A 13,266-nucleotide genomic window follows, 5' to 3' on the forward strand; every position below is an offset into this window, starting at 1 on the left:
ACCGAGCGGGGAAGTGGCGGGTGAGAGAGAAGCTGTTGCCATGGCTACCTGCTGGCAGCTTCTGTCCTTGTGTTTGGAGAGCACTGGCTGTTCCCTCTCTACCCAACGCCTGGGAGGGAGTGGAGGGAGGTGAGGGGGAGGAAGGAGGTGAGGAGTCGGGGAGAGTCTGGGAGGGGTCGAGCTGCCAAAGGGGAACAACACGAGGTCTCGCCGCCACAAAACCAAAGGGCTGCTGGCTGGGAAAAGAGCAACAAAAGAGCAACACTGAGGGCTCTGGTGTCTGATCAATCCCTGCTCCACACACACACACACACACACACACACACACCACACACACCAGCGCTGATGACAGGTTTGACAGCAGTGGGGGGATGCGGAGGAGTGGCAGTGGATAATTGCTTCATTGCTGCCATACAATTCAGGTGTCTCCATTGCCCTGTGAGGAGGCTTATCTCTTAGCCACTGCTCACTATGTCTTCTGGTTAAAACTCAGAGCAACGTAGAGCAACCCACCAAGATCGATACTGTCATCATCACACCTTTACAGGTTTGGTTCAAGTTTGGTTCTGCCACTGATGCCATGGTGGACCTTCAACCGCATAGGTGTCATGGTGTTTCATTTTCACTTGGTGGTTTTGCTGATGTTTCGATTGCATCCTTTCCCTGGTATTCCTTGCAGCACTTCTTGTATGCACATAAGTGACTCAGGTATTTCAGGATGGCTTCGGTGTCACAGGCTCCACCCAGGGTCTAGCCATCCAGTAAGATGATCTGGGTAATGGATAGCTATGGAATGGACATAATACGGAGCAAGCAGTTTTGAAACACACAGGTCTCCTTGTTACTTTCCTAGCTACCCTTTCATCCTCTTAAGCTCAGGAGCTATAGTTACTTTGTCAGCTAATCCAAACTATTTCTCTCTCTTTGTGCCTTTTCTTTTGTCTTACCTTATTTGCAGAGTAAAACATGTGAGAGGCTCGCTATAGGCACCCCTTCCTCAAATGTGTCCCTATGTCTATCAGCGTTTGCTTGTTCGTGACTTTATTGTGTGTCTCTGTATTGGTGTTAAAGTTCATTCTAGGAGTGTGTGTGTTTGTGTGTGTGTGTGTATTCAAGAGCTTTGCGGTTGCTATTAGACACAGCATGCTGAGGCCCTGGTGGTCATGCTGAAGCGTACCCCTCCCCGCCCCCGCTCCCCCCACCCTGGCAGGAGGCTGACCTTGGCAGGGCCTGACAGAGAGCTGGCCTGGAGGGGGATCCACGGAGCTCCACGCCAGCCCACTGAGCCAACCCACTGAGCCAACCCACTCAGTCTGTGCAGGTGTACTGACGCCTGGACAAACACACGCACACACATACACACATGCATGCAAAGCCGCTAGACCAGGGGAGGCCCCCTAAGCAAGCAGATGTCCTAACGCTCCATTTCTCTGTGTTACCTTTTCTTCTGGATTTCTCTTGGTCACTCTTTTTATTTCCATGTTATTGCCTAATTTAAGTTATTTCTCTCTTTTATCTCCTTTTCATTTGTCACTACTGTATTCTTGGCTTCTACCACACTTGCAGCCCAGTCTTCAGTTACTGTAAAGGTAAATATAGTAAAAAATAAATGTGGCTGAATCATACTTGTCAAAGACCATGTAGTACTACATATTTGGAATCTATCAGTTGATGACAGATGCACATGAATAAATAGATGTATAAATGTATGTATGAAACAATAATTTACGCCTTATAGCTCTCTTCATTATTATAATATCCATGTAGAAGAATACTGAATGAATCTGCTTCCATGTCCAAACCCTTAGTTGGCACCATTCACTGTGGTAATTCAGCAATCTGTTGAAACAAATCATCAAAGTAAAATCAAATAACTTCAAAGTCCCAATTGCATTGCATCATATTAAAAGTGGCACCTCTGAATTAGCCACAGCACTGGAAAAAACACATCTTATATGAAAAAGGACAAAAGGAAATCCTTACAATTCATTCAAACCCAAACATGTTTGCATTGTGCTACTTTATCAGTAAGTAAAAGGTAAGGGTCATTATCCTCAATCATGCATAGTTTGTTGTGGACACACTACAGCCCATTTCCTGTTAATTATTGAAGGAAGACCTTTATGAATTAATAAAAAGCTATGGTCATGGAAAATCTGTCAAGCAGGAATGATATGGAAATACATAAGAAAGTATAACAGAGATAACAATGTGGACTATTCACAGAATAAAGAATTATGATACAACTAACAAATAAAAAATATGATCACATAAACTATTTGCAGGATTAAGATACTGTCTGATGCAAAAAAAACACTTTTCCCACTCCCTGATGAAGTTGATGAAGTCTTCGGCTCCAGTCAAAAAATTACTTTTCTTATTGTTGCCTCACTTGAATGTTTTACCTTCACTATGCAGACTTCAGGAAGGCTTCTTTCACATTTACTGAAGGGGCAAAGTTTCTCTGTGCTGTGCTCTGTCCTGTCACAGAAAGAGATGCCATGACATGCATCATTCCCCAAAGTTTTTGTCAAAAGATAGAAGATATTGTGCATGACAGGCGGGCAGACAGACGCACAGGCTTGGGCCAATCCATTGTGCTTCTCAGATTTCATTCTGGAGCACAAAAAACCCTGAGTTGTGAGGCTGAGAGCAAGCGTTTCTCATTTTGTGTATGTGGCCCTATTGTGTTGGGCACTGGGAAGACAGTGGGACTGCGGTGGATAAAGAGAAGCTCCAGAGGTGAGCACTTTATTTTCTTGAAAGCAGGGCTTGAATATATTTATTTTCTTGTCCATCCTACTTTCAAGGTTTCATATTGATTCTTCACTCTTTTCTCACAGCCACATCATTATATTTTTTTTATTTCTGTCCCCTGATTTTTTTGTTGTTGTACTCTTTCATTCAAATTTCAATTCAATTTCCATTTAAATCCTATGTGTGTCCTCTTTTTTTCAAAGGGAAAGAAAATTAAAGGAATGGTATACAACATGTGATTTTAGTGCACACGTATTGATTAAAGTGATATCCACTAACTCAACCAACAATAGAAGAAAATGTCCTGTTTCTTGAGTGTCCCCCCCCCCCCCATTCCCACTCCCTCGCTCCCGCCCTCTTGATTGTGCAGTAACAGGTTGTGTTTAGCTTCTCTGCTCCCTACTTCCTCGTCTGGCGTGTCTGTTCTTTCAGTCCAGAGTCTAAAGTTCAGCCAGAGACAACAGGAAGGGAGCATCACATCTCTCCCTCACATTATTTCACAACACACACATGCATTTTTCAAACGAGTAAAGGATTCCTTTGCACAGTAAGAATGCTCGCCCCCTCAGTGTAGAAATTTTGTAGTGTGTGACTAAATGGTGAATGGTGTTACAATAATTTGATGAGATTGGGTCAGATGATGCAAGGGAGAAATGTGTAATGATAATGCTCTTCTTGATGCCTCACAGCCTATTATGCCGCTCCACAAATGATCCCCCCAGACACCCACACCGTCTTTGAACTGCTCCCACCCCAGGGTGACGCATTAGCAACCTATCTGGAGTTGGCACAGCCTTGGGAGAGGTGCTTGTATCTCAGGTGTTTGATAAGCCCTATTGGGGGCATCGGGATGAAGCTGGAAGCCCCAGCCCCCAACCCCCTTCAGACACCTCCTTTCCCATGCTTGCTCCATTCCTCCTCTGACCCCTCCCCCGTGTCCCTCAGACCATCTCCCATCATCCTCTCTCATTCTTCCTCCTCTTCTTACTCTCCTCCAACGGATCTCTGCAGCTTCCTCCCCCCCTTTTCCGTCCACACTCCTCCCTCCTCCACCTCCCTCGAAGCGCCTGTTTGTGCTCCACTCTGCCTGCCTTCCTTCAACACATGCCAGGACTCCTGGGGCACCAGTTACACAGCGAGGATTTCATTTGAGAGAGCTCCTCAGGACGTCATTATAAGGATCATCAGTGGGCCTTATGGCTGATGTTACATTAGTGTTCCATCACACACAGAGCCTTCAAAGTGCCTGTTAACTAGCCAATCCTCTCATCACGAAAATCTGAATTTTTCTCTGAGATTAAGTAATGTCATATTAATCTATAATTGACCATTGTCATGTGTAAATGCACTTGAGTCCATGAGATGAATAAACATATGTCCGTAATTTGAAGTTCCTGTGGTTTTTGCAATTGTCCAGCATTCTGCAGATTCACTGATTGATTGAGAAAACAGGTAATTGGATAGCAGGTATGTCAGATTATGCTGAGGAGAGACTGACAGTGGTGGAAGTTTGTTTTGCAACCAAAACAACACGTTGCATTACTTCATGTGCCACAATGTGCCCAGACTTGATATTCTCACACAGCTTCAGTTTCATGTCACCTTCTGTTCGTCAGCAATATGTCACATTATTGTCAGATTATTTTCTTTTCACTCTATGTGCATCTCTTCCACTACATGTTCATGGTAAATTTCTTTTGTTTTCAACATGTTCCTCTTTACATAGTATAATCATTTCTAAGAGGAGTCACACTGAATGTCATCTCGTTATGGAAGGATTTCTGTACAGACCATTCCAGTACTAAAAAAAAATAAAGCAAGCATTTATCGGTGTCTGCTCAACAGCAGTTCAATTTTGTTCCAAGTCCAGCTCTGTCAGTGCATTTTTCCCCCACCCTAAGAGCTGTTCTTACTGTGTGATTGGTTGGTAGCTGGCTGGGTATTGTAGTAGGTGTCATGGAAACCACACACAAAAAAAGCTTTTTTGGAGCTTTACTGACTGAGGAATTGTGTAACACAGCCTTATTTCACCCCTGTTCGATAAGAATAGAAGTGAAACTGTCAAGTATATTGGCATCAGCTATAACATAGTTTTTAAAATGTATTCAAACATATCATATTTAGATTATGATATGTAAAATGATTGCCCATCATAAAACACCAAATGCTCTTATAGAACACTAAATGCTTTAAAAAAAACCTTGAACACCCTTAATAGCCAAACAGTTTTGTCGTCTGCATCTATATCCCATTAGAATTTACACCTCGGCCAGATCATCCCTCCTCTCCATTATTCTATCCATCCATTCATTCAACCAACCCCTCTTCCCATTGGACACCTAGAGCCCCTCCTATCCAAGCAGCCACAAAATACACTTCTTAATTCACCCACTTACAATCATCCAACCATCCCTCTATCCAGCCTATCCAACCTTATTAATCTGGTCCTCCATCCCTTTCGTTCCATCCTCTCGTCTCCACCCAACCATTTTATCCTCCATTCATTGCAAACAGAAGACATACAGTATCTGAAGTGAAACAGAATGAATATTAAGTGGGTAGCAGTTGGACCAGGCTCACTGTACTAGTGTCTTTTTTTTTCTCCCTCTCTGCCTCTCTCTATCATCTCTGCCTCTCTCAATCATGCTTCTCCAGCTCCATGATAAAGAGTGGTATGAGCTCCATCAGCCATGCAGATGAGTCCTGCTTCCTTTACCTTAATTAGAGCTCTCAGGGGACTGGCTGTGGGCGCTGAGCAGCATCAGCATCAGCCTCTCATACCACAGAGATACCTTTCATCAAGCCCGAGAACACCAGGATGAAAACTGACATGTGCACAGTGGCTCGGGCTCAGTACAGAAGATAATTTAAAAGCAGTCATTATAAGGAAATGTTCCTGCATGTTATTCAAGGCTGGTCACTTAAACAGCAGGCAGAAATGTGGCATTTCACTGTAGGAACAGAAACTAAAAGCCAGCCAGAGGTATTATTCATACAAATATCTGGTGAGAATTGTGGAGTTTGGCCGGCTAGAGCTGAAACGATAAGTAGATTTATTGATTAGTCGATTAACATAAAATCAAGCTGCAATTTCAATGATTTTTTATGGCAAAAATGCCAATTTGCCGATTTTTTAAGACCTCTTTGAAGGTAAACTGAAAATCTTTGGGTTTTGGACTGTGGCAAACAAAACAAGCAAACTGAATAAACCAACTTTGATGCAGTATTTATTTATTTATTTATGTATTTATTAATCCATATTAAAAATAATAACAGGATGTTAATGAACATTTTCTATTACTGTTGTTAATACAGAAAAAAAAGTATGATAAATATGTTATAATGATTAAAAGACATGTTATCTTATTCATTATTTATGTATTATTTTCTCAATTAATCGATAAATCATCAGAAAAATTTTCTAGAGCCTAATATTTTAAAAACATTTCAATCTAAACAACTAATCTAAAATCCAAAAGCTTGAACCTTCACATTTTATACATATTTGCTTTAAAAAGGAATTAAAGGACTAATCAATAATCAAAATAGTATCCAACGGAACTACTAATGGATTACTCAAGTCATTGTCTCAGCTCTACTGAAAATAAATTACGTTTTAAAATGACTTAATTAAACTATTTAGACAATTTATCAATATTTACAGTAACTATTTAACGGAAACATCCCATTATTACTACATGTGTATTTAGTAAAGAGGGATAAACAATTATGAAAGTATTCATTCCTTTACGAATAAACTAATATCTAGTTGTAAATCAGAGTTAAAATAATGTCCCCGTACACCTTGCCCTCTCCGTCCCCTTTAAACGGGGAGGCGCTCCGGTGCTCACCCCCAGCCCGGGGCTCTCCGCTGCGCTCCGGGAGGGGTAGAGAGGGAGTTCGGGCTGGCTGAGAGCGGACGCGTCGGAAACCTCCCCGGAGGGGCCCCGTGTAATTCGATGCATGCTGTTAAAGCTTAGAGTATATTGTCTTCCCTTTGCTTATGAAGCCTCCACCCACCGGCCCACCCTACATTTAGCGGATCATGTGACTCGGGGTAAGTCATTTGCAAGTACAACAGTTCTCTGTGCGCTCCCATTCATTTCCTGAGAACTGCCTGAGCTGAGCAGCTGAGAGGCAGAAGGGGAGGGAGCTGCTCACTCACATACACTCACACTCACTCACTCACACACTCACACACCACACACACACACACACACACACACACGCACATTATCACACACACGTACATACACGCAGAGTGAGAGGAGAGAAGAGGAGAGGAGAGGGCGAGGAGGAGAGGAGACAGAAAGGACTGTAGAAAGGAAAACAGTCTCCTAGTCTCCACGGCTCTGCAGCTTCTGACAAGGTCTGTGCATTTCTTTCGTCCTGTTCCTCTGCTGGCTGCTGCTGTGTGCTTCATTTGTCACGTTGCTGGGCTTTGTGCTTGTGTTCTGTGCGTCTCGTTCAGCTGTCATTTCTCTGTCAAAGCAGATGACAGCTCTGATCACCTATGGCATTGTGTTTGGTGTCTGTCAGTGAGGGGGACAACAAGAAGACCCTGCATGGTGCTGACTGGACATGTAACACCTTTCCTCGATGTAAATTCAGGAGCTGTCATTGACAAGAGAGAAGAAAACTGATAATACACTGACTGACCGTGAGCATGAGCAGCATCCTGACTTTTACAATGCCGGCACCAGTTGTGAAATCTTTTATGTCTCACTTATTTTCCTCTAAAGCAACTTCAGAACGCATCAGCTGAGCAGTGTTGTACAATGATACTGACTGAACGTCTTGGTGGGGAATTAGAGTGTGAAGTGAGACAGCACCGCACTAAACTCTCTCAGCACTTCTCGCTGGAAAAAAGTTTGCTGCTCTGAGTTTTATGCATGCCTTAAGAGAGTTGTGAGTGTGTGTGTTTGTGTGTGTGTGTGTGTGTGTGTGTGTGTGTGTGTGGGTGTACAACGTTGTGCTGTGTGTGTGTGTGTGAGACAGGCTTGTTTGCCCACTGTTTCCTACTGTAGCAGCTTAGAGACAGAGAAACGAGGCTGTTAGCAACGGGTTAAACATTAGGAGGCTCGGGTAGCCGAGGAAGGACACTGGGGGGGGGAGGTGTGTGTGTGTTGGTGTGTGTGTGTGTGTGTGGGGAGTGTTGCAGGGGTGGTGTCTTGGATGTCATCGGCAGCGCTCTCACTTCCAGGGTAATAGTCATTGGTATTGATGGGTGGCTGTCACAGAGGCAGAGAGCCACCAGGTTGGGGAGAGTGGCCGGGGGCTGGCCCTTGGCTGTTATTTTCAATTACAGGGGACTGTGGGGCAGAGCTGACAGCAAAGGCATTTGTACATCCAGCATGGGGGAGGAGGAGGGTGTGTGTTGGGGGTGGGCGGGGGGGTGTGGAGTGGGTGGCGAGAGGAGGGGAGGGCGGGGAGCAAGAGAGAGCAGGAGAGAGGGAGAGGAGTGGGAGGGGGGATGAGACTCTGGCCTCTGCTCCTGGGTTTGATGTGGAAACTGAGCACTGACCTCTGTGACTTTACCCCCGCGTTGTGGAGAGGCCCTGCCTTGCCTTTAACTGTGTGACAGCGGCAGGGTGGGTGTTTGTGTGTGTGTGTTTTAATTGGGGGGGTCTCATCCACACACATAAAATCGAAATAGAAAAAGAGGGGGGGTTGAGTCATGTGTGTGTGGATGAGACCCCCTGCAGCTCACGGATGTTCAGCGAGTGAGATTAGTGCCCATTTAAACTCTCACTTAAATCCATTTACAAAGGGGCCTTCTCCCTGTGCATGAATAATCAGGCTGATATTACCACACATGTAGAGAAGAGAATCACAATGGAAGAAGAATCATATTGGAGCTCTGAAACAGAAAACATACAAATATTTGACAACCAAATCAGTGAAGCTTGTCATCAGGAGAGGGTGATATTAGCTGAAAATATTAATGAATAATCTGTCTTCTGCAGGATATTCTTGGAGTAACGACATTCATGATAAAACGCTGAGGAATACAACATTGAACCACACGTCTGTGCTGTGGTCGAGGTGTCATAGTCAGCACTAGACGGTGTAGCTGCTATTCAGGGCTGAATCTTTAAACTGAACAGACTATATTGAATTATCGTTGTCACTTAACAAATCAGTAGCTTTTAGCAGTGGAGCTCCTCTCACAGGTGATTGAAAGCATTGTTGTCAACTCATTGGTGCTACACAGTATGTGAGTTCCTTGTGAAAAGCATATTGAAAGACCACGAAAGCCACAAGTCTGTGTCTGCTGAGCCGTTCACCTTATAAAGAATGCTTCTAATTTTGTACTGACCTAAAATAAACAGCTTGAACCAACAACAGTCTGTACCTTCCACTGAGCTGAAGATGGTCTTAATCAGCAGTGAATATCACGGCGCAATGAACATGTGATGTATTCACTTACTGACGTACGTATATACTACAATTCAGTCGGATAATGATGTGATTGGTTAGCTTGGAAATGTAATAAATTACTGTCAGTGACTACGAAACAATTTAAATCAGCAAAATGTTCCGTAATTTCTGCCTCTGGCTGTTACGGTCTTGAAAAGCATTTTTCCATCGTCTTGCACTGTATGTGATATGGAGTATGTCTGCTCAATAATTCAAACAAGCCCTCCAAATAAAAAAAACAAAATACGTTGTTTGTCCATGCTGATGATATTATTGGTCAGTACCTAAAAGTTAAGGTAAACGTTTGTTTAGGCTTTGGCGCAAAAATATCTTGCAACAGTTGGATTAGAAATTACTGTCATTAAGGTTAGAGGGACCTTTGGCATCAGGATTAGAATTAGAAGAAGTACTAGGTTAAGGTTAGGAAACAATCATGGTCATCCTTAGACTTTAAGCAAACAGCAGTCTCATAGTCAAAGAGGTACTTCAGCTTGAGATGGTGAAATACATTTGTTTTATTGTCCTCTTTCCTGTTATTTTAACATTAAAAACAATCATGAGGAACAACCCTAGTTATTTTACCCCACAGCTGCTACTGCCACTGATTCCTTCGATGGCTCAACCCCCCACTCATGACACGGTCCAAGGGTTTATGATAGAGATCGGTGCATGTGGAGGGACTCAATTAAAAAGCCAATCACCAACGGATAGACTCTATCTGTCCATCAACACCAGTCTGCCCTGTACATTTAATTGTGCGGCAGGATTCCCCCACTAAAGGCATCATCTGTCTGCCACAGATCGCCTGTTGGCGGATTGAATCTTTCAGGAAGAAGTGGTGTGCTCTGGTATGCGCAGTCTTACAACATGTAGGCTTGCTGTCTTATTCATGGAGATGTGAAATTCCCCGTATTACCCCTAATCAGCTGGGTTAACTGCTGGCATATTGACTGACTGCTGTATCATTGATCCAGTTGGGTGTTATGGAGTGTATTGCCATTGATTGCAGATAGACTGCAGTGCACTATACGGCTGGATTAATTTGGGTACCTGACTGTAAGCCAAGGCCAAAGAGGAATGAGGTAGGTTATAGAGATTTGGTATGCCCAAGGTGCGATGTGGGATATCCTGTGGCCCCTGGTCATAGAGATGGTGGTATGGCTGTGATTTTCAGCCACAGGAGACGCAAAGACCCTGAAACACATATGCAACGACACACACACACACCCACAGGCTCTTACAATAGACTAGCATGTCAAGGGCATGCATGTGCAATGTGTGAGACAGACTGCACCCAAATAGATGGGTGACTTTGTGTATTGATAGATGTACCTACCCACAAAAGTAAATCGACGGGACAAAAAGGTCATGGATGGAAACCGTCAACATCCAAAACATCAGCTGTTGTTTTGCAGTTGTTTCATTCTGACTAGCTAGTAGATAGCTAGCTTCCCGTGCGTGAAAGAAGACTAATATTAGTAGGTGATGGCTGTGAGCTCCCCGTGCTGTTATTTCACCACGTCAGAAGATGACAAAATGTTCTCTCCCTTTGCGAATTCTCCTGTGGATTCAGCCTTTGACCCCAGTGTCCAGCCCACGTTTGTTTACCAAAATTGAGTTAAGGGTGTACATGGAGTGCTGGAACGTGTGTGTTTTTGTGACTGTGTGTGTGTGTGTGTGTGTGTGTGTGTGTGAGAGAGAGAGAGAGAGAGAGAGAGAGAGAGAGAGAGAGAGAGAGAGAGAGCACGGAAAGTATTGTGCAACAGCCAGTGACTCTGAGGTTGATAGTCTAAATAGTGAACACAAACAGAAAGAACTACAATCTAACATGGTTGATTGCAGTGTGGCAAAACCAATGTGACTATTTTTTTTGCTGCATTGTTCTGTTGAATAGTACTTATAAGGAGTCTATTGTTGTTTGAAGCCTGGAGCAACCAAGCTTATCTTTTGACAGAAAGAAAAACGGCCATCAAACAACAAACAGACTTGAGGGAGGCAGATGTATGTAGCCTGACCAGCACATTGATCCACGTTTTTTTTCTCTTTTTTTCTAGTAATGACACCATCTCTAGAGTAGCACACTCAGTGCTTACTGGAAGTGACTCATTTAGCAAGGCCCCAGACTCTGATTTAAGGTTTCTCGATATGTTTCCATGGCTAGGATGGAAAGGCATGTCAATGGAAGGCCTGTCTATCTGTGGTGATGTTTCCCCTTTCAACCCTGTGTGTGTGTTTTGCTATAGCCAAATATGGTCAGTGAACAGGAGGAAGGAGAAGAGGAAGGAAGCCAAGAAAAGAGGATGGAAGGGCATTCAAAGTCAGCATTTTCAGGGTGTTTTGGACCACTTTTTGAACTGGTTTTACAGGAAGAGTTTCCCTTTACAGAATCTTTGGGGAACTGCATCTCTCTAGCTTCAGTGCAGATGGTTTCTGCAGACCTGCATAAGGATGCTGCATGGATCACTGTGAAATGTGTTTCCAGTTGTACTGTAGGTCAACTGTTAGGAAAGGTAATTATGCACACAACATGTGGAATCCATTTGGGGTGCCTGTGGCATTCCACAGGCTCTTTGGCTTTACGCAACCGAATGTAGGCTCATGCAATGGACCATAACTCCTATCAATTAGCTGCTTCAACCAGGTATCGGCACGGCACAGCATCAGTTGAAAAAGAGAGGAAAAATAATCGAAGTAAAGGCGTGAGTAGATGAGTAATAGAGGTAAACACAGCTGCTGGCTTTTATTGAGTGGTGTTGGAGAGCTGGAATGGGTCAAACCAAGAGGAAAACTCATGAGCGCAAAAATAACTGCGCGCACATTTGATGTAACAAGTGTCAGTGTGTTGGAATGTTTTGGTTGGTCCGTTATTGTCTGTTTCCATGTGCAGTACTTTGGGCTGGATTTGGTCGTGTCAGCACAAAGTGAGGTTAGATAGGGTAGGCGCTTCGTGATGCTGCGTCAAGACAATTCTGCAAGACCATTAAGTACTAATGCATGTGTGCTGGTATGTTTGTGTATATGCCTGCACACATAGCTTGTATGACAAGAGATAGCGAGTGAGAAAAAAAGGGCACAGGGAGAAAATGAAAAAAATACAAGAGCGTGTGTTTAAGCTGATATTATTTCTATGTGACTTGTTTACAGTAGATACAGTGGATGAGTCAATGTATTGGTGCCTGTGCATGCTTGCATTGTACAATTATTGTAAAACATCTAGGTCGATCTTTGAGAGTGCATGTGAGTGCACATGTGCCGTGATGCATGCAGTAGACAAGCTATTGTGAGTAGTATGTACACAGGGCATATGCTGGGGGAAGGGGGATCGCTCACACACACATTCAGAAATACATGTTGTAAGACAAGCGCGCACATACACACATATCAGAGCCTAGGGGGATATAAGGTAGTAGCCTACTCAAAGAACCCCCCATTAGGGCAGGAGTGTACTGTCATCCCTTGGGGAGGGGAGGAAAAGAGAGAGTATGTGGGTGGTTGTTGGTGGTGGTGGTGGTGGTGAGAAGGATGCAGGTTATTGTTAGGGCCTGAGACGAGAGCGGGATTTCACTCTGACCCTCTGCTCCAGCACATAGAAAGCCGCTATAACCTTCGCATGAGGGGGAGCAATGACTGGTTCACTTGCTTATACCTTCACAATATGTTGTTATGGGGGTTTATTCTTAACACAGACTGTCCACAATATTTCTACAGTATTTATTTATTTATTTTTTTTTATATGTTTTGTGGTGGTTTCCTTACACTGTAGCTATCAAAGCATTCATAAGAAAATAATCACAGGGCTTTCCAGTATTTTATTTACTGTGAATTCTGTACAGGACTGTGCCCACGATGCACCTCTGTCAGTTTGAGATGATTATGAAGTACTGCAGTGTGGTCACCTCAGCCTAGGACCTGTGCACTGAGAGTAAATAAGAGACGAGAACAGAGTCACTGAGTGCATTTTTTATTGATTCACTGGAGCTAACCTCTTTCTCTCTTTCTCCCTCACTCTCATGCACACATACAGTATCGCCCTACAGTGGGTAAACTTCACCATTAACATGCAAAGAATATTGCAGTATCTTCCTGAAA

The 13,266-nt window shown here is 43.6% G+C and overlaps 1 protein-coding gene across 4 annotated transcripts in view; it reads left to right on the forward strand.

Moving 5' to 3' along the window:
• Positions 1-6,661: 6,661 nt before the first annotated feature.
• Positions 6,662-13,266, forward strand: part of klf12b (Kruppel-like factor 12b) — a 40,184-nt gene continuing 33,579 nt past the window's right edge. Inside the window, exons 1-2 of one of the 4 annotated variants that reach the window (XM_051403441.1) lie at positions 6,827-7,126; positions 7,297-7,417. Coding sequence is in view for 1 of the 4 variants with exons in the window: in XM_051403439.1 (XP_051259399.1) it covers positions 6,721-6,814 (94 nt within the window). In the remaining 3 variants the exon portion in view is untranslated. The other 3 variants (XM_051403439.1, XM_051403442.1, XM_051403440.1) reach the window with 3 other exon arrangements.

The sequence above is a fragment of the Dicentrarchus labrax genome, unplaced genomic scaffold (assembly GCF_905237075.1).
Source record: "Dicentrarchus labrax unplaced genomic scaffold, dlabrax2021, whole genome shotgun sequence".
Classification (NCBI taxonomy): Eukaryota; Metazoa; Chordata; class Actinopteri; family Moronidae; genus Dicentrarchus; species Dicentrarchus labrax.